The following is a 23,741-nucleotide window of genomic DNA, read 5'->3' on the forward strand; positions in this document are numbered from 1 at the left end:
AATAAATAGGGACGTGTAGCTTTTGCCAACAAAACGCACCTAGCAAGCCACACTGCTACAAAGCAAAACCTCACGTTAGGCTTTATCGCTGCTTAAAGCTGAGGCGTCTGCTCGGGTTGGCTGTTGCTGACGGCAGCACGTGGTGACCAGGCTTGCGGGGCCCCTGGCCGCCCGCTGTGGTGGCGCTGCAAAGCGTGAGCCGCTCCGGGAGCAGTGGCCTGGTGCTTTCACAGGCTTTTTCCCACCCTTTTTTTAAATTCCTTTTTTGTTTTTTGCTTCTAAAGAGAGATACAGAGATTCTTTTACTCAGTGACTGCATGTTTKTTTTTTTTTTTGTTTTGTTTTGTTTTTTTTAATGCACACACGTGTATGGAGCAGTCACTGCAAAAAAAAAAGAAATCTCACAAACACTTGAATGTTATTTGAAAATATATACTTATATACCAAAAAATATTTGTAATCATCTGTCTGAGCTTGAGAAATATTTTAGAGCCCTTAATGTTAATTGGCTGCTTAAATCTGACACAAAAAAAAMCCCAGTAACCCTCCCCAGAGCTGTAGTCCTGGTGATGCTGAGTAGTGTGTGCACGCGCGTGTGAGTGGGTGTGGGTGTGTGTGTACACACACACACTTTTACTTACAGATAGATGGATCGATATCGTGAGCGATGCGGTCCCCGCGGCAGCAGGGCGCGTGGCCGGCGGGGCTAGTAGAGGTCGGCGCTGTTCCTGTGGCCGGGCCGGGCCTTGCCGGGGCGCTCGGGCTCCTCGCATGCCCGGGGCGGGCGCTTACCGGTGCCGGCGGCGGGGCCGGCGCCGGAGCCGGGGCGGCAGAGCCCCTCCTCACTGCCGGCGGGCAGGCTGTCGAGGCTGCTGTCACGGCCACCCCGCGGCGCCCGGTCCCCGCGGCGGCCCCGGCGGCAGGGCGCCAGCCCGCGGGCCAGGCAGCCGGGCCGGGCCTCGGCGGTGCASGCGTACATGCCGGCGGGCACCGCCAGCACCATGGCGCAGACGATGACCACGATGTGGATGAGCTTCTCCCGCTGCTCCAGCTGGCTGACGTCGCTGCCCGTGACGAAGACGACGCACTGGCCCTTGCGGGGCACCTGGTCGCGCACGGCCACGCACACCTCGTACTTGGTGGCGGGCAGCAGGTCGCCCACGGAGTAGGTGTGGATGCCGGGGCCCACGGAGACCGTGTCCTTGCGGGCGGCGTCGTAGCGGCCCAGGTGCAGCGTGTACCAGGTGTCGCCGGGCTCGGCGGCCGCCGCGCGCCACTCCAGCGTGATGCCGTACACCGTCTGCTTGGCGATGCGCACCTCCACGTGGGCGCCGCTCTCGGCACCGCCGGGCCCCGGGGGCCCCACCGTGGCGGCGGCGGTGGCAGGGGTGCCGGCGGCGGCTGGCGGCGCCCCGACCTGCAGCGCGATGGCGACGGAGGCGTTGCCCAGGAAGTTGGCGGCGGCGCAGGTGTAGCTGCCGGCATCGGCGGGCCGGGCGGCCGGGATGCGCAGCTCYGAGCGCACCGTCTCCTCGCCCACTGGCTGCGTGGACACTGCAGCAGGAGGGGGGTGTCAGCACCTGCCCCCGCCGCCGCCAGCACAGCCAAGGGGCTGCCGCCGGCCTCTGCCCATCACGGGCAGCATGTTGAGCACAGCGTGACTCATGGGTTGCCAGGGTGCCGCTCTGGCCACAAGCCCCGGTCACCGTCAGAGCCACGCATGGGAAACAGTTCACTCTCAGCAGGCTCCGGTCCGGGGGCCGGGGCGAGGTGACAAGGGGCTGTTGGGCCCGAGACGACCCACGATTTTGAGCCACGTACGAAGGCACCCTGGCAGCCATCCGCATCAGGACACAGGGCCAGAAAAAGCCTGTATGTGATCGGCTCAGGCCGTGGCTGGGGAAATATGCACGCGGGCTGCTGAACACCAAGAGCAGAGCAAGCGCGAGGTGCCTGGCTAAAGCTGCCCTGTGCAAGGAGCGGGCACGTGGGCAGCGCTGCGCTCGGGCGCCTTGCCCTGGGGAGCAGCGCAGCCCGGCCCGCCGGCAGCTCCGGAGCAGAAGGACAGAACCGCGCCGGGGCCCGGTAAGGGCCTGCCGGAGGGAAAGGGCCTGGTATCACGCAGCCCCGATGAACCACATCATAGGTAACCGCCGGGGTTTCCTGCAGACTGGCAGTACCTATGGGTGGCTGCAGAACGGCCGAGTGGATGCTGTCGGGCCCCAGGGCTTTGGGGGCTCCATGGCTTGGATTGTTCTTGAGAAAGATACAGGGGAATAGTACAGCAGTACACACGCATTGGGGTGTGCATGCTCACACACACAGTACAGTCATAAAGGCGCGTGCACACACACACACACACACACACACACAAATATATACATAAACACATATGCATGCATGCGTGCGCGCACACACACTATGTATTTGTGTATATATACACACATGCTTGTGCATGCATGTGTATGCACACACACATATGCTGAGCTGCACCTAAATTGTTTGTATACAATACATAACTATTTACACAGTTATCCATATATGTATATATATTAAACAAAAAGACACATTTATTATAACACATACACACACACACGTATGTACACACACACACACACACACATATATATAAAATATATCGTATTATTAATAGTTCTTGCATCATGTATTACGCTGAAAGAGCTACTAATAAAAAGCCACACATCATAACTACATAAAAAAAGTGAGGCCCTGCTCCTTCAGTGTTTGCCCAAGCCCCTTCTTGAACCAGCTCTTCCCAGGCCAGTCAAGGAGCTCAGACAGGCCACATGGGAAAGGTTGTTTGGGTTATTGTAACACTCAACTGTAATGCTCCAGACAGCCCGGGAATTTGTGTGGTGACTAGCTAGCCTGAAGGCCTGCATACTTAGAATAGCAAAACATAAATTAAAAAATAATATGGCTGTGCTTACCATTAAATGCCCTTAAAAGTTTGAGTGCGTAGGTCCACCAGACAGCTGGAGAAGGGCTGGCTTGCACATAGCAGGTCAGGGTGACGTTCAGCCCCACTGGGACTGTCAGGTTGGTGTCAAGGGCTGAGGTGAGCGGCTTCATGCAGCTGTTGAGCTCTACTTCATGGAAGAACTTCCCTGCCCTGAATTTCGGGCTTGAACAAGTTAAATAAGAATTCATCAGAATAATAGGTGGGCCAATGGATTTGATAAACTGGACAAATCCCCTCAAGCGACAGTCACAAATCCAGGGGTTGTCATGAAGGGCCAGGACAGCATTGGCAGTATGGTCCATTCTCCCTCCTGCCTGCTGGCTCCTCTGGTAGATGGGCCAGCTGGAGAAGACATCCCTGGAAATTACAGTAAGCTGATTTGAGGATAGATCTAAATAGGTCAGGTTGGCCAGATACCTGAGTGCGTGTTCAGGAAGGACATCCAGCCGGTTGTGCTTCAGATCCAGGATTTTCAGAGCTGGGGTGTCTTGAAATGCTGTCCATGGCACTGAGCTTAATTTGTTTCCTTGCAACCGGAGCTCCTTCAAGGTCTGTAGATCTTCTAGGCTCTTCAGGTGCATAACCGTGATGTTGTTAAAATTGAGCCAAAGGTACTCCAAGGCACTGACGTTTGAAAACGAACCGCGAGGCAATTCTGTTAGGTGAGAGTTTTCTATTCTAATTTTTCTGATGTCTTGAGGTATGTTTTCAGGGATCTTTGTCAGCAGTGCAGACATGCAGAGCAAATTCCTGAAGAGGAAACCAGAAATTTCACCAAGTCACACACAGTGTTCATGGCTAACAAACCAGTTCTTGGTACAGTTCAACTGGCATTCAAAAAGACCTGTAAGGTACTACATATAGGGCAATGCATTCTCAACAATACATCCTCCAATCTGGTTTTACATGCGGTTTTCCCACAAAGAATGCAATTAATGCATAAAAATTAGTACATATGCAACTACATAACTGAGAAATCTTATTATATGCTCAAGCTAATAATATACAAGTATTAGAGGCAGCATACCATGCAGCCATCTGCTTGGTTTTAGTTCTCACAGCAGTAGTGAATCTATATGGGGAATTTCCAAAGGGTTTCACTGAGGCTAGGACTAGGTATCTAGCTTTCTTACCTTCCAAAATTGTCTTTAGAACAAGAGCATCCAGCGACACAAGATGAAAGAGATGATGGGTTTATCTTGTGAAAGGCCAGAAGAAGAAGAAAAATGTGAAAAATACGGCCCATATTCTCCTTTAAGAAAGCACTGTGCGGGGTTTGCTCCAAACATGCCCACAGCCTCCAAGGAGCAAATCCTATTAGCTGTAATCTTCCCTGACGCAGAAATAAATCCTGCCAGGGACCAGACCCTAAAAAAAAAAGCATGTAATATGGTTCGYAGCCTGTGCCAACGTGCTAAAAATCACCTCTGGGATCACTCTTCATATTTATTCTTTAGCCATAGAGGTTTTGACCAAAAAGTGTTCATTTGGACATTAATACCTAAATGGGTACCTGGAGCCAAAAGTACTTCTGTTACCAAGCATACACAAGTAGTTAGCACATCTACATGCTATTTTTTTTTCAATAGATCTCACGCAAGCTCCAATATTTCAATGGCATTCCTAAAAATAGAAAACCTAAGGGCCAGACTTCACAGCTATAATTTGGCTTTTGATAGTACCTTATTTCATCATCAGTCCCCCAAAATGACTACAGCCATTTGCAGGGTGTACTATTAAACATGGTGAGCAAGACCCTTATTCGTAAAACTTTTAGTCAGTGCAATAGAGAACACTTCTTTTTTTTTTTTTTGGGGGGGGGGGCTTTTTAGCTATCCCCACTCTCAAGTGATGATTCAAAAAACAACAACATAGTTGTAGCCTGTTCTGTTTGGCCTCCTCTAGAAAAAGCATATTTTTTGAAGTTCATATCTATGATTTAAACATAAAATATCAGTGCTATTTCATCCTTTCAAGTTGTCTGGATTCTTCTGCAAGATGTATGCCCAATGCCCTTCAGCCACTTTGAAAAATTCAGTTTAGATTTCTTAATTTCATGAGAAGGGATTTGGAGTACCTAGATTTTTTTTTTTTTTTTCCTCCCCAGAAACAGCAGTTTTCACTTGTAATTTCGGATGACAAGGTGTTCTTCTGGGGCCATCTAGCGTGCAGGGGTTTTATTACAGCCTGCTGAAGGCGTCACACCGCCGGAAAAAGGGCTTAACCTCATCGCCAATAAGTGTGAAGCTGGGTCACAAATCAAGATTAGCCTGAACCTACTTAACCTCTAACCTACACGACCAGGATAGAAAAATATTTATAGCATCCTGTGACAGCTTAGCACTATACATGGCTTCCAGGCACGGGGCAATAACRTGGCCAGTGTAATCACTGAAGATGTAGGATGGCGGTTGCAACTTTTAAATGAGCGAGTGCTTTGATTTCAGCAGTGGCAGGGACAGCAACAAAATGAACTAGGGGAGCCCCGATCTCCCCCCACGACAATTTCTTGATTGCCTCCAGGATCCTGGCAATAGGCTGGGCCGTGTCACCTGCCATTGGCGTCCCTCCTAGAGGGCCTGGAGGGAGGGTCCAAAAGTACTTTGTAATTAATGATACTCTGCTCTTTTTCAAGAAAGACCTTTTTGAACACATGAATTAAGTATTAATGGATTTATAGACAGAGTACAAAAACTATTGATTTTTTTTCCCCCTCATGTGTATTATTTTTGGCCACGCTACAGGGGTATCATAATGCCCAATGTCCTGAAATGCAGCAAGTAAAATTTTAATCACACTTTTCTGATAGAAAAAGAAATGCATTAAATTGAATAAGTTGGTTGATTAGCAAAAAGAGAATTGCAGTTGTTTTGGTCTTATCTTCCACATGAGCTCTACTCCCAGTCCCGCCCATCTTCCACAAGGCTGGAAAAGAACCTTACAACGAGTGGTCTGAAAGAAAAGTCTCTTACAGTGAGAGTCTGAGAAGAAAAGAAAAATAAAAAAAAAATCCCCCAACAGCATTAGCTGCAGCCTTGCTGTTTACGCTCTACACCTACAGGACTGGGGTTCCGTTGTCTCTTCAATTCAGCCCAGTTTATGCCTGCTTGTAAATTTAATGGTCACTTTTGTGACAGCAGATGTCCACTCAGTTCAGCTGCTCTTTAATGTCATGTGGCATCTTGGCTGAAGCCAAAATGCAGAACAAGCTGTCTAAAACCCAAGCTGTCAAAATAAATTTCCATAGAGATATTATCCACTAATCTATGGGAAGTGGAATTTAAAAGATCACACATTGCCAAAGCAAACGCCAAAAGGGAGCAGCACACACTGTGTACTCTGAGCAATGGGGAGAAATTCAAACTCCTCCAGCTTGAAACAACGAGCACTCACAGGTCTGTAAGAAATCAAGTCCAGGCTGCTAATTGAGATTTGCCATGCACATACCAGAGCTATCACCATCTAAAATCCTTGCTACAGAGGCTATATGAGGTGAAGGCTGGAGTAGGGCCTAATAGTTCAGCTATGATGTGTGTAACACCAAACAGTGCAGGACTGATAAAAGCAGCTTTGATATAAAGAATAAGGTGAAGTGAAAAGGAAAGGAAAATTAGCTACAGAGGCTGTGACTTCTCCAGGAAAGACTGCTCAGGACGACGATGGGTGATGCAACTCCATGTCATCATCAAGGCACAACATGTGCCTAAAAGTTGCTCACAAAGCCAACACCCAGGAAAGGACGAGGTGAAGGAAACATAACCTTTCCCAGCAAAGCAACACACCAGCTACACGAATGTCTTCAACAGTCCTCAAATCTGTTGGTTGCGCGTGTCGAATGGTCCTTGTCAACAGGAGGCTGTTAGCAGTTGCATGTGAGGGTTTCGTCTGGGCGCTGCTGTCAGGGGAGGCGCTGACACGTGGGACCAGCTGATGTGCAGCACGGGCTTGATCTGCAGGTTGTGCAAACATGCACGGCCTCGGGGCCAAAGGCAGGCTCAGTCTCTGACGCCACTGCGAAGGCCACCGCTCCTGGCCTCTCCAGCAGCYTAGAGCAAGGCCTGCGAGACTTCTCTTTCACAGTAGCAGCTGTACAAGCCTGCAGCTCTCTTCCCATCGCCCCAGCCAGGTGCCTCCACGGTCCTGCAGCTCCAGCCCAGCGCGTGTTCRGCCATGGCGAGGCCAGGAGGACATCAGCAAGTAACGTATGAAACTCGGTACAGGCACAACACCTTCCTCCCCTGGCCACGGTTGAGCAGAAGGCAACAGTATTCCCTCCAGCTGGTCTSTCACGCCCGGGGGCCTGTGCACTCATTTCTCAACAGTTTGACTTTTGTCGACGATTTTAAAATCCTTTTTTTCATTTTGACTCAAAGGAGAGTAAATTGGGGGCAATTCTTTTGCTCTGTTCTGGGCAACAATCTGTTTTCTTCTGACAGACTTTGAAGCTGATGCAGCTCCCACTGAGCCACATTACTTTAGCCCTGAATGATGTTTAAAGACATCCTGAAGCTTGCTAGATATTCCCAGAGCACAGCTGATATTGAGGCACTTTGATGTCAATTTTCAGGGGCTTTTTAACCTTTAGGTTTTATTTTACCATTTGAACACTTTCAAAATCATTCTTCAATGATGTCTTCAATTCTTCAATTCATTTTTGAAAATGTATTGAAAAATGTTTTACTCTCCTTTCTTGACATTTTTCAGTTCCTCTCTGTTTTCTTTTCACAAGTCTTTATATATATGCACATGAACACTTTTATGTCCTGCATTTTCCAGTCATTTACAGACCTTTTAGACTAGTCTCTCTGGGCAGACAGAAATAAATGTGAGAGTGAATGCATCTAACAACATTACAGCCCTTCCAACATGTTTAAATCACATTTTGGAAATAAAGTGTTTATCAGCCTGGACAATACTTTGCATCCATGGAATTTGTTTTATACATATATTCAGTTAAAGTTATTTGAAAAAACTTTACAATTTAGAGTCCCYATTAGCTTATGTTTGAATCTATTACTTGTCAGATAATCTGGATACTTTTTTAGGATATTTAGAAAAACAGTTTTCAAAGCCTTAATCRTTTTTTTTTACATTCCTTCTTGCACTTCAGCTACTTGCAATACACATTTTTAATCACTTTGGGCACATTAGTTCATTTATATTCTGCTCTCTTTCCCTGTTTTGATAGCTGTTTTTCTCCAGAGACTTTTTAACACATAACTCTAAAAYAAAATCAGCACAGTTCAGAGAGCTATTTGGTTGCATTTTTAAAACACTATTACATTCTCTTTTTTTGACAAYTTATCCTTAATTTTTTGGTTTTATACTGATCTGACTTCCCCAGTATCAAAAGATACCRTGGAAGGAGGCATTYGTCTTTGCCGTACCCCTTCGCTTCRGCAGCCCATCGAGGCRCCCCGGTTCTGCTCGCCGACACGCTCGGCCAGGCCCTGCTGGCYGTGGYRGGCAGCCAGCACAACCTCCTGCCTAATGCAAGCTGACAGTACCTATATTCCAGAGCATAATTAAAAAGTGATTCAAACCTAAGCTGAGAAGAAATCAAAAWAATAGTTTTAAAGTGAGAAGAGAGTAGGGAATATCGTATCCCAAGAACTCCCAAAATATTTTTCTTTTTTAAGCAGTGCCAACGCATATGAAATAAACCTGAAAAGGCAACAAATTGATCAAAATCTTATATAAAGGGCCTATTAACARATGAAATATTATACAAATAGAAAGAAAACCAAAGATAACCAAAATGTSAAAAGACAGAGAAAAAATAAAGGGCTACTAATGTAGTAATTCCAAAACATGTTCAAGATTTTATAAATATGTTTAGGAGTGATTTCAGYTCTCACAGCACATGTGTGTCGTAGGATTGACTTTAACTGAGTAAGAAACTATGTCTCCAGGAATGAATGTTCTCCTTGCCTGAACTCTGACTCTGCTCCATTCCAATGCCTTGCGACCAGAGAGCAAAGCTTGCTGGAGCTAACCCTGCTGAAGAAGGTGTTACCCCTTAGGTAACAAAAAAAAAAAAAGAAAAAAAAGAAAGAAAGAAAGAAAGAAAGAAAGAAAGAAAGAAAGAAAGAAAGAAAAAAGAAAAGAAGAAAGAAGAAAGAAGAAAAAAAAAGAAAATAAGAAAGTAAGTATCATCTGTCTTTTTACATTCCTCATATCACTGCAAATCTGACCCAAAGCCTAAAATTTCACATTCCATCAGTTCAGCAGAAAATCTATATACKTTATGGCTTGAAATTTCACTCACAGTTTAGCAAGAATGGTGTTTCTTTTCTGACAGATATGACAGAGCTCATACATGCTTTTACCCATCTATTGCCTGTTGTGTGAATTACCAGCCAGCAGAGAGGGAGGTTGTTTTTGAGCAGCAATAGCAGTTCAGGTGCTAAAATCTTATGCCTCTCCTATGAGTGAGTGAGAATCACCATAGGAAATTGAAAATAAAAATCACATTTATTCTATTTGGGATCACTGTTTATTCAAAGTGCAAAAAATAYTCAATAAAGCTTGTTAAAACTTTACACCTTCACAAACATGCCAGGCAGATGCATTCCTCTTGCATCCCAGCAAGCGCAGAGCAGCGTTGGCGCTGGCCCAGGCGGTGACTTTGTCCCTCGCTGAGTTACAGACAGTCTGTCGGGGCGCCCGTGAGCTCAGAGGGAGAGGACACCTGACAGGGACACACTCAGTTACCCACCTCACGACTCCAAGCAGTTGAAAAGTAAATTCCTCTTGCTGCCAGTTAGGTCCCGCAGACCTTGTTTATGGGACAGCCCTTGGCTCTGTTTGCTAATTTATCTCCATTCACCCCTGGAGAGCTTACAGCATAGTTGTGATTCTTCTGGGTTAAATTACACGTCCAGTACCACGGCAGCCTGCACTCCTGTTGCAGATTTCAGCAGGGATCATAGGGGCACTGCTGCAAATGGGAGCAAAATCAGGCCTAGTAAAACAGTAATCCTGGCAACCCATTCCAAAGCATGCTACTGGAAGAGTATTTTTGTTCTACCTTGAAGACAGACTCTAAAAATCACCACAGGAAATGCAACTGCATAAATTAATAGATCTATTACATGCTACATATTTCATCAGATACTCTATTGTGTTAAAATACAGCATATAGCAAAATGCTATTTGTAACCCTAGCAATCTATGCAGTCCAGTGAGGGAAGTAGCATTAATTATTATATACAAGAATTGACAAACTATTCCAGTACAGGGGAATTCYCTTACTATTATTGTAAGGTATACAGGGATTGCAGACAAAAATTATTTTAATGTACCCTACATAGCTAGTAGTTAGGCTGAGATCAAATGACTCATTTTTTCCACCAGGCCCAGTAACCTGACATAACTGAAATCCTTTTGGATGAAGAGGATTTGCAAAATGTGTACGAGATCTATTGCAGTTGGTGGATTTTGTTAACCCACATTGTACATATACATCCAGAATATGCATGTAGATCCTTCCAAATACATTTACAAATATACATTTCAGAATAGTTCAAAAAGACTGAGGCTTCATCAGTTATCATTTCAACTTGACTGGATTCCTGCCCTTCAACATTTGGCAGAACATGTATATTTTCTTCATGAAGATATTTATTACAAAGAGAAAAACCATCATATTCAGTATTCATACATAGGGGAACTGGAGTGGAAAATTATACATCTGGGAAGTGCTTCATGATAAGCAGTCATATCCAAATTCCAGTAGATTTGCAGGACTTTGATTAGTTTATCCGGTTTATGAAAGTATATTTAGATGAATATAGGATGTCTTTTTACCTTTCGTGAACTTGCAAAATGCTTAAAACCATCAGCACTGAGACTATGCTACCACTGGTGCCATGGTGGACGTATACTGAAGTCTAACCAGGTAGAGGCCTTATTGCTGCATTACATGCGCCAGCTCTGCACAGAGCAGAGATATTTTTATTCCCAAAGCTCAAGCAGCCGGCTGGACTCTTTTCTCTTCACTACTAGTTTCATCAGGAGAGTTGGCAGCAACGACTGCTGCTCCAGGAACTTCTTGCAGAATAGACTAATGCAACTTTGTCAAACATGGCTACAAACCATTATAACATCCACACACTATTTGCAGAGTAGGTTACTGCATGGTACAGTACTAGTACAAGTGTTACAAAACATACTCTACTAATTACAACACTGCAGCAAATGATAGCTAGGCCTGATACTGAAAGATCTGTGCAATACTGTTGTTCAAGTAAAACACAACAAAAAAAGCATAGTTAGGTCCAAAACATCATCAGAAAACACTCCCTATCATGTATTCTTAAGAGTGGGTTGGTTTTGGCTCTTAATTTGTATCTTTGCACATTTCTTTGAACTTAGAGTATAAAGCTGTTATTCTGTTGGAGTTGCTGCACAACTTCATTTAGTGATCTATTAGACATCAAGCTGCATGTGTCATGTAAAGGTGGTGGGYGTAACAGATAAGACTATCAATCTTCACATTTGTAGATACATTTATATGAAAATTATTAAAYGCTCTCCAGGCTGTCAACCTAAAGAGCTTCAAAAATCCAAGCATAAAATACTTGGCATGCTTCAGAGCAGGTACTAAACAACATCATGCGCTCAAAAATGTTGCTTAATGTTCTCACACTTAGTGTGCACACRTCATTTTGCAAAATTAAGAGTCATCCAAGAGAACATGGCTGTTACCATGAAGCTAACCCCAAATTGGGAGAGTAATATGTTCCTGTAAAGCTTGGGCACCTTCAACCTCTTGCATCATCTCCAGAGCATGTCAGGAGATATTAGCATTGACATGACAACCTGTGATGCTAGGTCTGTAGAACAGAGTTGTATATACAGCCATGTGTGCTTCCACACCTAACAAGCCAACAATTGGCCTGGTTACAATCAGCAAAAGTATTCATTAGGTTGCCCCTCTATCTTTGGTATTGCTTCTGAGTCCACACTGGAGCGGGCAGAGAGCAGCCTGTTAGACTCATCTGGGGTATGTCTAGTCAAGTATTCTCCTTCGACCCCTTTCGCCTTGGCCCCAGGAGACAGGCTTTCAAAGGTGACATAGGAGTCCTGAATTTCCTTGGGTTTCCGCACTAGGCACTTCTTGCAGCGCCTTTTCAGTGCTCCGCAGCAGACCACTAGAGTCAGAGGAACAGCAATGACACAGGCCACGCTGATCACAACCACATTGATGAGTTTCTGGGTTCCCCCTGCGCTGGCAACTTCATCTGTGGAAAATATGATGCACTGCTCCTTCCTGGGGATCAGTCCTTTCACGCAGACACACATGATGTATTTGGTCTTTGGCAGCAGCCCATAAATGGTGACTTTGGTCTTCCCTGGCTCCACATTGATCCGACGCATCTCTCTTTCTCCAAAAATGGCATAGAGGACACTGAATACTGTCATGTTCTTTGCCAGAGGCGCCTTCCAGGCCAGGGTGACGCTTTGGTCAGTGTCTCCTATCACCCTGACCGACCTCACGATTCGCTTGGGCTCCTGCTGCCCCGTAGGCAGACTCACCAGCAGGTTTTGTGAATTGTCATTCTGTGCTGCATTTTGGAAGATGATGTTCTCTTCAGGGCCTGTTCTGGTGCCCAGGGTAGGCACAGTCGAGGTGGTGATAATGTACCTAGCCACTAACTTGTCATTGTAGGCAGCTGCCTCCATCCCGCTTGCCTTTCCACTCCAAACACCTTTAGCATTAGAGCTCGGGTCATCCGTGCTTTCTGAATCAGTGATGATGAGGGATATGAACGCCTCTGTTGCCCCCAGGAAATTCTTTGCTTTACAGATGTACTCTCCAGAATCAAGATAAGAGACCACAGGCAAGCCCAGAATAGACCAGCTCATCCCATCACTAGAAATTTCTTGGTGCACTGCGAGTGAGGAAAAGTGCAAATTAAAATGGACAACCAACAATAAAATTAATGGCATTTTTTTGTAAAATATTAAGATTCAATCAGCCAAATGTGATTCACTATTTCTTTTTGCCAGCAGGTAGTTACAAAATCAAAGTAAACCCAAGGAAAGGACATTAACACCRAAATTAGGGTACACTGCAATTTACACTGCTTCAAAGCAAATGGTTGTGAAGTATTTCATACTTTTTTCCTCCAAACAGACATACAACTTGAAAACAAAACAGAAAAGCTTCTTCCATTTTCAAGAAAAAAAAGTTTAAAAGCTCTTATGTAGGTACAATACTTAAAACAGTGGAGAGAGTGAGAAGTAACACAACCTAGTCGAACAGTAAATGCACTTTTCTCTATCACAGGACAGAAAAATAGTGGAGATTCTCGTCTAAGAATGATACGTGGACAAGAATCACACGTGAAACATAAGGAGAAAAGTCGCTGGAAAATAATATCATTTTTACTCTGAAATCAGGCTTTATATCACGCCAAACAAATGAAAATGTGACCTCTTACAAAATTAGACAGCTCCACTGAGCAATATGCACACTGTTAAATGTTGATTTTCTCTCCTGGTTTACCAGCAGGCTAAAACAAGCTTTTCTTGCCTTTTTCTATTTGGGGGCAGGGAAGAAGGGGAGAGGAAGGGAAGGGAAAGCTGAGATGAATAATGTCTTTATTTAATTAGCCTCTTTTGGATGAGCACATACTGCTTCTGCCCTTTCCTATTGCAATGTAAACCAGGGAGAAGTCTGAAAGGCAATGATAAGACAGGATGCAAACTTCTTCAGGGCCTGAGTGAGGTCAAGTTCAAGCCTTATGAATCAGGACTTATTCTAACAGAAGTGAAATACAAGAGCAGCAGATGTTATCTTCTGAGTACAATTATTATCTGAACGGGTGTATTAAAAAAAAAAAAAAAAAAAAAACTTCCAATCTTCCCAGGGCACTTCCCTTTATACGTAGATGGTGGGCTTTTCCTCACTTCTTTCTGTTCAGAACACCACCATTTCAAACAGTTACATTGCAGCACTGGCACAGACACTGCTGTTGCTGAGAAATTGTGTATATTTTCAGGCAACTTTTTATTGAAAAGTGCTAAAGTCAGATTTAATGAAGCACAAAATACATCAATCTCGATTATAGCTTAAAGTAAACTCAAAAAATGCTTTCAGGAAAGAATTCTCTATTTTATTTTTTGTGGCTCTCTTTCAAGTCTAGAAGGTATTGTTGCAGCAAAATGGGGGACATTATCATTACACGGAGCTGCTCCATCACGTCCTGCACATTGTGCACAAAAGACCAACAACTTATGAAGATCCCCCCCCCAAAAGATGTTTACTACAGATGGTTATTACAAGTGGTTCCACTGCTGCGAATGAAAAGCGCTCTCTCCCTTGTTTTTGCTGCAGCGAGGAACCCAGTAGGCCTTTGAAGACCCAACATTTGGAGATCTATCAGCTGGGTTTAGACCTTCTGTGAAAGTCATGGCTGGACCAATGAGACCGCAGCATTTGTGGGGTGAGACTTCAGGTCTTGATCTAAGACCTCTAGGGAAAAAAATAGATAACTGACTTGAATGCAGCAAAAATTTCTTCCCTAAACTCATTGAAGGACTAACTCACCTTGCAATTTTGTGCCTAGCCATTCTTGTGAATGGAAAGGAAAATATGATCAGTCACAAAGACAGCAGTATTTGAAGGCTTCCCCCACAAGACAGGAAAGCACAAAAGGGTGAGCTGGTCAGCATTTTTTGCTCCAGAGTATTTCTTAAGGGAGTTTGTCAATCCATCAAATATGAACCATTTCATGGACTCATGGCATCTTTTACTGTATCCTTTGGCAGTTCAGTGGCTTTCCTCTCTTTTAACATGTCTGTGCCTTAATGTTGCATATCTGCAACACATCCTTTTTTGCTACTGCAGATTTGAATTCCAATTGAATTCACATGAGACAACTCTCTGCCAGAAATATTCACTAACTTAACAGTAGCTCTCCCAAACTGATAAAATAGTTAAGTGGGAGCATTTTCAGGGACTAAATCGCTAACTTTAGACAGCCTCTTACTACATCTGGACGCATTTCCTTTTTCCAGCTCAAGCAGATTTGCTGAAAACCACCTGAATCATCTTACCACCATGTAATTGTTGTGAAACAAAAATAAAAAAATTCTTTTACATGCTAGTTCAACTATATTTACCTGATGACATTTACATCAACATGTGAGTAATTTTATAGTCTGGAAAAAAATCATAATATTTTCGTGAATTATAACCTTTATATTGCACTTTTTTTTTTATCCTTTTTCAGTGGGAAGGATCTATTGTCATTTTCTTTCTTTGGAAGCTTCCATATGCTGCACAGTCTATAGGAATTACAGATGCAGACCTCATTCAATTGACATGAAAAAAAATCAAAGAAAACCCACCTGTGCCATTCAATTGAGCACCATCAGCCCTTCTCCAGCTGAGCTCAGGAATGGGCACCCCTGTTGTTCCACATCGCAGTAAGACGGTGCTGCCCAGGATGGTCTTTACTTTGGCTACAGACGTATGTACAACTGGGCTTTGACATTTCCTTAGTTCAACTTGGCTGAAGAAGACTCCTGCAAGACTCCGGGGGGTGAAGCATTTCAGCCTGGGCTCTATAAATGCTATGTTAGGCGACTGGAAATTTAGGAAATGGACCATTTCATATAGACTGCAGTCACACACCCAAGGATTGTCTTGCAAACCTGTCAAAAGAAACCAGAGCATTAAGTTACTCCAACAATACAGGATGGCAAAATCAACTAGCTATGGGCACAGAGTTGGGTTTTTTGTTTGTTTGTTTTTTGCTATACCATCCAGCATGGCAAAGAATTGGAGTGTTCTTCACAGCGAGCTTTRGGACACCCCTTCCAGGCAGATGACTGCCCAAGGTTAAGCAGTATAAATATTTCTCCTTAATTACCATCAGGAAAATAGAAAGGTTGCCCACTCTTGTTCCCACCTGAAGTGCTCCAGCAGTATTTAGGCAAGCAGCAGGTTTTCACACAAGAAGCAAGTTTTGACACAAGTACAGAGATATACCACAAGGCCCTCTGAACACCAAGGGGCTGCTTGAATTTGCTAGAAGCAGTAGAAATGTAGAGTAGATGAAAAGTCACTGATGCCTCTAATAAACTTGTCTAAAGACTCTGCTAAAAAAACCTCTTCTGCTTACACCCTTCCATACTAAACTCCTTGGGCTTGCAAGGCGGATTGAAAGTGGCAGGCCTTGGTGGGAGGGCCCTTCTTATAAATGAAAATATTAAGGAGACTAAATAAAGACTAAAAGTTCAGAGCTTGGCTTTGTTGTTTTATGGCATTTTTGCTCACTGTACATTTCTGACTTCACACAATAGATAACACCGTCATTTATTCCAGATATGCTGGTGAAATAATTGCTTTAACTTTCTTTGCTGATGCTTTAGCCCCTGTGCTAAAATCATCCTGCATTAAATAATGAGTAGGGTCATTCTTCATGACACTTTTACATTATTACCTCTGAGATCTGCTTTTTCTCTCCCCTTCACAGTTTGAACGAGGATCTCAGGCGGGTTGGGGGAAACCCTTTGACTGTCCTGCCAGTGCCCTGACACATCCTCTTTTGCTATCCTTGTCTGAAAAGAAAAAGACTATTTTCTGCCTTTCTTGTACACAGGGCATCCTGCCATTCCCCCCTTTCCCATACTGGTAAGCTTTGTCCTCTCTGGCTGCCTCTTTGCATAAGAGAATAAAATGTATTTTTAGCCAGCCAGGACTGGAAGCACCAGGGTGGAGAGGGGCTGGGGCTGTGCCTGGGAGCCATTACAGTTACTGACCGCCTTCCACGCACATGCAGGCCATCCACGGAGTTTTGCCCTTGAAGCTGACCTAGAGCTGCAACTGCTGCAGTGGCCCCCAAAGTGCGGGTGACCCCCTCATTACCCCACATGATCCAGCCTGTTGCCTCTGGCAGCTCACGCAGGCAATCGTCTCACACACACACACAGCCTTGTTGCCTTGGCACACCACAGCTGCCAAGCTATTGGTGAAACTACTTTTTCTTGTAGTAAACTGCAAACATGGGCTCTGAAGAGGATTCATAATGATGTGCTCTAGAAAACTGAAGGGACTGGGCTGACTCTTTGTTATTCATGAATTTTTTATGCCTCCGTGAGAAACAATCATGAGCCGAAAGAAGTCGAAACATGCAGCTGTGTCCTCCAGTTCTGCTCCTCCAAGGGATGCGCATGTCATACACTTGGGTGCCTAGGGGTGCCAGCAGGACTTAGGTGCAGGAGTGTTTATACCTTATGATGTGAATCTTAACATATTGATTTCCCTGCATAAATTTTTTAAAGATCCTCATGCAAGTAACCTATGTGCAACTGGCTATACAAATGCTCAGGTTGGCCAGAGCATCAAGACATGATCTATCCTTCCTGACAAAATACTTTCATAAACCATATTGAATGTAAAAACAGTTTTACATGTAACTTGACTCTGCAAAATAAATAAAGAGTATGACCTGRGCAGTGCTTCATCATGACACAAATGAAATGGGAAGTCTTTAAGATTTGGCTTAAAGAATCTGATACTGCACCTGGCACCTGTTCCCCTTCTAATGCTAATCAAATCTTAGAAACATCTGCTAAGGGCACTAAAAGCTTTGTAGACAGCAGTTTGTTTGTTTTTAAAGTACTGGGTCTCTCTCCACCAYAGTCTCTGCCTCCCTTAGGTTTACCCAGAAAACAGGAGCAGCAGCAGCAGGTATTTCTCTGAGCTACGGATAGCGCTTTCTGGAGTAAGAAAGAACTTGTGACATCTCTGCTGAGATAATCAGCAAGTGCCTGAATCCACATCCAACCCGTGGTGGCTGAGGATGTGAAACACACAGTCACATACGCCCCAGGGGTAAAACAGAATTAACAGAGCTAGGTCAGTTTATATCAAATGAGGACAGCAGATGGCAACTACTCCGGACCGTCAGTGACCTGATATGGATCTGATTCAGTGTACTGTGGCTAAAAGGCTCAATAGTAATCCCCTGAACTACTAAATGTGCTCGAAACTTCATCTGGGGACAGTGCAACTTAGAAGATTCACGGTGGCCATCTGCACCATACTTTTTGACACAAAAATTGACAATTCCTCCACATTACACTTCTGAAGAGCCAGGAATTGTTGCCAAAAAGTGGATTTGCATAACTTTATACCTCTCTCCTTGGAGGCAGTACTATCTTGGTGGCTGTGGGGAGACTACTCTTTAACTCTTTGTGAACAGATAAACAAGATTCTAGAAAGATGCACACTTTGGGGCAAACTGGTTCTCAACAGCAGTTTTTTTCTGCTTGAATTTGGACGTAATAAGTATCCATCTTTTTATTTAAAACTGCTTATACGTGATCAGTTCTATAGTAGTTATTGTTAGAAAACAACACATTAATGATTTGTGTTTGTGTCAAAAATGGCAATGTCAGTAAATAAAGGAGGGCTTGAGGATGTGTCGCTAAATGTGTCTTACAAAGATTTAAGCAAGTGACCAAGTTTTTGGTGTAATAAGATGGGTGTGGAATGCTTGAGGTAAGATGGTTGAGATTTAAATGGATTTCCACTAAAAATATGCTTTATTCTGAGTGAAAAGGAGTTCTGAGGCACTACTACTGCACACTTTATATGGGATATTAAATTAGCCCTGCATGTGGTACAGTAACCACTGTCAGCAGAGGTGCTACAACAAGATTTGGATCTCTTGCCATTTCTGCCCCACGCAAAATCAATTATTTCTCTTACCTAAGATGATCTTGGAATTATCATTGGGAAAGTAAGGAACTGCCTGGAGGTTGGCCCAAGTGGAAATAAGAGCTTGAGGAAGAGTCATCAGTTTATTGCTAGACAGGTCCAGGTAGGTGATATTCTTGACATAACGAGCAGCATCTGGGGGGACTGAGGTGAGTTCGTTATTGTGTAAATCCAGAAGCCTTAGCTGGGGCATGTCAGCAAGGGCTTCCCAGGGAAATGATATTAAGTCATTTCCATCCAGCCTCAGCTCCTGTAAGCGACGGAGGCCCTTGAAGGTGATCATGCTGAGGCTGGCCAAGGAATTATAGGGCATCCAGAGGTACTCCAGGTTGTGGAGTGAATGCAAGGCTTCCCCTGGCACTCTTCTGATGGCTGTCTTTTCTATCCGAAGCTTGGATGTATCTACAGGAATATTCACAGGCGTGAGAGTCATTTCAGGGTCATTACACAGCACAGTCCTGGTGGGGAAATGCAAACACAAATAATGACTTCCTTATATTTTGAAACATTTTTACTTTAATACAAGATTTTGATCTGCCTTTTTTTTATGAGCCTTATTCTCTTCATATCTTTCTTACGTCTATATATCACCACTACAATTACATTAACTCGCAATAATTTGCAAATACATAGGCCTTTGGGAAGTACTGCAATGTTCTGCCTCCATTGGACTGGTATGAGTCTGAGTCCAACCTCTACAATGTTCCTTCTTTCTTTCTTTCAATTTTTTTAGGGTATTTATGACAGACAGCATTCATATATTCAACAGTAGATGCTAGTTCACATTAAAAAAAAAGATCCATAAACTGGGCAATAAAAAACGTATTAAAAGTTTCGCTGAAATGTGGGATGGGAAGAAGTAACACAGATTAAACACAGCAYAAGATCTCTGGTTCATGAAACAAAGATCAGAAAGTCAACTAACAACTCACTGGAAATGTACTACAGCAAGCCTTGCTTTACTATGAAATAGTCTGGAAGTTGTGCAGAGATGGGGCAGTTCATTTCACTGCAGCAATGTACAATTAAGAGAGCGAAAGCACAGAAAATTAACTCTTTGGAAAATGCTATGCTAAAAGCAGAGCAGATTTGTGTAACTAAACTGTTCCTTCTAATTTCTGATCTCTAGATGTCAAATCCTGAAAATCCTATGCTGTATTTTTTGCAGCCTTCGTACACAAAAATATGACTCTGACTTCGCCAAGATGTGGAATTGTAGGTAACCAGGAGGAGTGAAGGGAGACAAAATAGACCTCTCAAACTGAGCTTTAATTTGCCTATCAGCAAAGASAGAAAGGTAAATTCTTAACAAAATAGAAAGCTACCTTGCAAAAGGTAACAGGGTCAGATAGGCATGTTCCACTCCACATGTTAAACAAGGTATTGCAAGGAATGTAATGTGATCAGTCAAGTACCATTTTCTTATCACACGGCTTTGCYGATAAATAGAATATTGCAAAGCTGCCAAACTAGATTGGTTCTGGCTGAAAGCAATTATTCCTCTACTATCAGCAAAAATAAATAACATCACTGAACTGCTCATGCAAGTTTCCTGGAGTTAAATGGTTTTTGAGCTTTCAGTTAAAATTGTTAATTTATAATCAAAACACAGTATATTACTTTCATCTAGCACTTTACTGTGGTTTTAAGTCCTGCCCATCTTCAGCTGAAGGTTGAGATATTGAGGAAGAACAAAAGGTACAAAATAAGAAAAGTAAGAAATCTTCTTTCAATATAACATTTTTTGTGTAGGCATGACACAGAAATCCCAATAGAGACACTATTACTGTAAAGCAGTGTGCTCTAATGCTTCTCTTCATGTCCCTAAACTATGTCAGTGAGCACTAAACAATTAATCTATGAGATAATCTCCCTCTACTAGTGAGAAATATGAATCATAATGCAGAAAAAATTGTGGCATTATGTTCCTTAGGGGACCTATGGGCATTAGCTCTTTTATGTATCTTCTAAAAGACACTACAGCTTTTTCCATTCACTGAAAGGAAATTTCACTGGGAACTATGACATTTATGGAGTAATAATAGGCTGTCTCGCTATTGCATTCCTTTTTAAAAATTATGGACTACCTGTTTCTCTACCATGCTTCTGCCTGGGAAAGCTTTTGGTATTAAATCTATATAGCACCACAGAAAAGATGAGAAAGTAGATCCATTTCATGAGGACCCAAAATAGACAGGACAGCCTTTCATTCCTGTATTTGATCTCTGGAAAAAAATATTTCTTCCAAAGGAGTTTGCAAATACTCTCTGTCACAAAATCTGTTCTACTGTGAATTGCACATAATAAAAATTTAGCCTGCATTTTATTAAATCAAAGTACTGTCCGTCTAATGGTACCGCACTTCAAAACTGATGCCCTTCTGGTCTTGTCGTCTTTTTCACCTGGAAGTTTCTAGTCTGTGAACTGTCTTAGCTTCTTCTTCTTATCTGTCCATTTGCTTCATTCTCATCTAGGATCTATTTCTAACTGTAAAAACTCCAACTGAAGAATTTTTTAAGTAAATAGAATGGGTTGCAGTTTTTGATACAACAATGTAAGTCAAACCTAGTTGCACATAGGAACAAACCAGCAGAGCAGAATAAAATCTTAACCAGCATTTTCAACATGAATATATAAGAAGAAAATTTTGTTTAAATTGTATTCCTTTTTGCCATTGCAGCACTGGTAATTATGGTCGTTCTGTTCTTGCAGAGGAGATGCCCAAAAGCTTTCTCTGAAATCAGCTTACTGTGTTTTCAGAAGCTAATCCTCTGCAAATAAAGCTAGAGTGCAAAGTGACTGGAAAAATAACAGACATGAAGTCTGGTCACAGTATTTTCTCCTCCAAGCATCCTCACCGAGCAGAACAAACAAGAACCTAGCAATAAAAGAAACAACAACAACCCCCCTCTGGAGAATATCAGCATACCTGGTTTTTGTTCCTTCGCTGAGACTATGGAAGGTGCAGCTACACTGAGATGGACAAGAGCCGCTAGCCCGACGCAGCCCTCCAAAGACTAAGCAGCAGACCAAACCCACCGTGATCCACATCGTTGTTACCTGCACATGAGAAGGACACCTAGATACTAGACAAAGTAAACGGTTTTGCCTTTTGTTTTATCCATTGACTGGTCACATCTTGTTAACTCCCTTTCGTTTTCAGCCGCGCAGTGATCTTCCAGCCCTCACTGAGTCCATCAGATAAAAAAGGATAGGCAGGGATTAGGGATGGGGACTTGAGTTATTTTCATGAAGGTGCTTATTGCTTCCTGGAATCATACTGACAGCATTTCTTCCCTTAGGGAGCCATATCAAACCAGACTACTCAGGAAATCTGTGACTCTTACATGAGAAAAAACAAACATACTTTTGGGGTTCCTGCATCAGAGGCAAGGTAAATGTTATCTGATCAGGAATTAGAAATAATTTACTTTCTTACATTGATTTGGGGAATAATTTTAAAAGAATTTCTCGCGTTACAGGAATTTAAACCTCCTAGATAGGAATATTGAAAATATATAGCAAAATTTTTCTTTTATTTCAAAACTCCTGGTTCAGTCATGTAACTAACTGCTGGCAACATGTCTATATTAATAAATGAAGAATAACACAGAAAATACACATATATCCCAGTTTATATCAGAGCTAGCACATGACTGAAGGACTGACCACTATGATTCCATTTGCTGATATGCCCAAAGGAGGAACTATTTTTTGGCACCACCATCTTAACTAAGATACAGGAGAGCTTCAGGAACATTGAGTAAAACTCAGTTCTATCTTTATGACAACTCAGTTCTGGGTGTCAAACTATTTTTATCCACATCTTTTTGAGATAATGGCTTCTTATTTATCAGCAAAGACACTCATAATAGAAAAGCTGACTCAGAAGATATGTGTTCTCAACAGTCTTCAGCTAACTCCAGAGAATGCAATACATGTCAGAGAAGAAGAGCCCAAATATGCACAAATATAACACATGAGAGGTTGCTATTTTAGATGGAAGCAGAATCAGATTCATAATAACAAGGCTATCTCATGCTTATAAAGCAATTATTTTCTATTGAATGGGAAAGTATATAAACCACTCTCACAGCAGTTGTACAACACTCCCCTAAAAGTCAAAATCTTTGGAGAAGCTAATAGCTGATTACTTTCAGCCTGATCAGACTGCTTCTCCCTGCAACTTGACAGCTACACTGCATTATATCTTTGGCAGAAAATATAACCCTTACATCAGACATGAAACAGAGAAGGTAAAAAGTAATGGAAATGAGGAGTGATTGAATGGACCTAAACAGCTAACAATAAAGCACTAACCAAAAACTACTCTTTCAGAGATGCTTTAGGAAAATGTTTCTCTTCTAGTTCCTTAACTCTGGAAAGCCTCTGTGTCCAGCATAGTTACAGGGTGAGCCCAAGATGCCCTACTATGTTTTAAAACAGGAGCAATTCTAGTTAACTCCTGGATCCCATTAACTCAATGGGAATTTTGCCATCAACTTCATCCAGAGAAATGAGGTGTGGGATAAAAGGTAGCTGACTGCAGTAGAAACCACGTGGCATTCCTGTGCGAGCCCCCATTTGCCTTTCACCACCAGTCACTTCCATCTCACTTCCCACCTTTCCCCTTCTTTGCCTATGGTCAGAGGAGAAGGKGGAAAAAAGTAAAACCACAAAGATTTTCTCTAAAATTTTGGTTTTCTTAGATCTTAATTGTAGTCACATTGGTCAGAGTTTCTTCTGACAGTGTTTTGAAGAAGCCATGGCTCTTTTTCTCACCTCTTGTGGGTAACCATCCAAATTCAGATCTTCCTGGGAGATCTTCTACTGGGAGAGAACTACAACACCACTTTTTTGGATGGCTGGTTGTACCTACAGCTGCCCCATCTGCACAGACGCTAACTATAAGAGCTGCTATAAAGTCAAGGAAGAAATAGGAACAATTTAGGCCAGAAAGCCTTTGGAGTTAAAAAACAAACAAACAAACAAACAAACAAAAAAAAACAAACAAACAAA

General features: G+C 43.0%; 2 protein-coding genes across 2 annotated transcripts; both read right to left on the bottom strand.

Moving 5' to 3' along the window:
* Positions 1 to 706: 706 nt before the first annotated feature.
* LRIT2 (leucine rich repeat, Ig-like and transmembrane domains 2) lies at positions 707 to 4,229 on the bottom strand. The gene is made up of 3 exons (XM_085323679.1): positions 4,117 to 4,229; positions 2,952 to 3,733; positions 707 to 1,554 (listed from the first exon to the last, which is right to left on the bottom strand). Exons 1-3 carry the CDS (start codon positions 4,227 to 4,229, stop codon positions 707 to 709), a joined length of 1,743 nt encoding a protein of 580 aa, XP_085179805.1.
* Positions 4,230 to 11,893: 7,664 nt separating this feature from the next.
* LRIT1 (leucine rich repeat, Ig-like and transmembrane domains 1) lies at positions 11,894 to 21,773 on the bottom strand. Its single transcript, XM_085323678.1, has 4 exons — positions 21,652 to 21,773; positions 18,714 to 19,180; positions 15,344 to 15,649; positions 11,894 to 12,879 (listed from the first exon to the last, which is right to left on the bottom strand). The coding sequence occupies exons 1-4, from the start codon at positions 21,771 to 21,773 to the stop codon at positions 11,894 to 11,896; spliced, it is 1,881 nt and encodes a 626-aa protein (XP_085179804.1).
* Positions 21,774 to 23,741: the final 1,968 nt, after the last annotated feature.

Source organism: Rhea americana, unplaced genomic scaffold, assembly GCF_003343005.1.
Source record: "Rhea americana isolate MKP2758 unplaced genomic scaffold, rheAme1 scaffold_86, whole genome shotgun sequence".
Classification (NCBI taxonomy): domain Eukaryota; kingdom Metazoa; phylum Chordata; class Aves; order Rheiformes; family Rheidae; genus Rhea; species Rhea americana.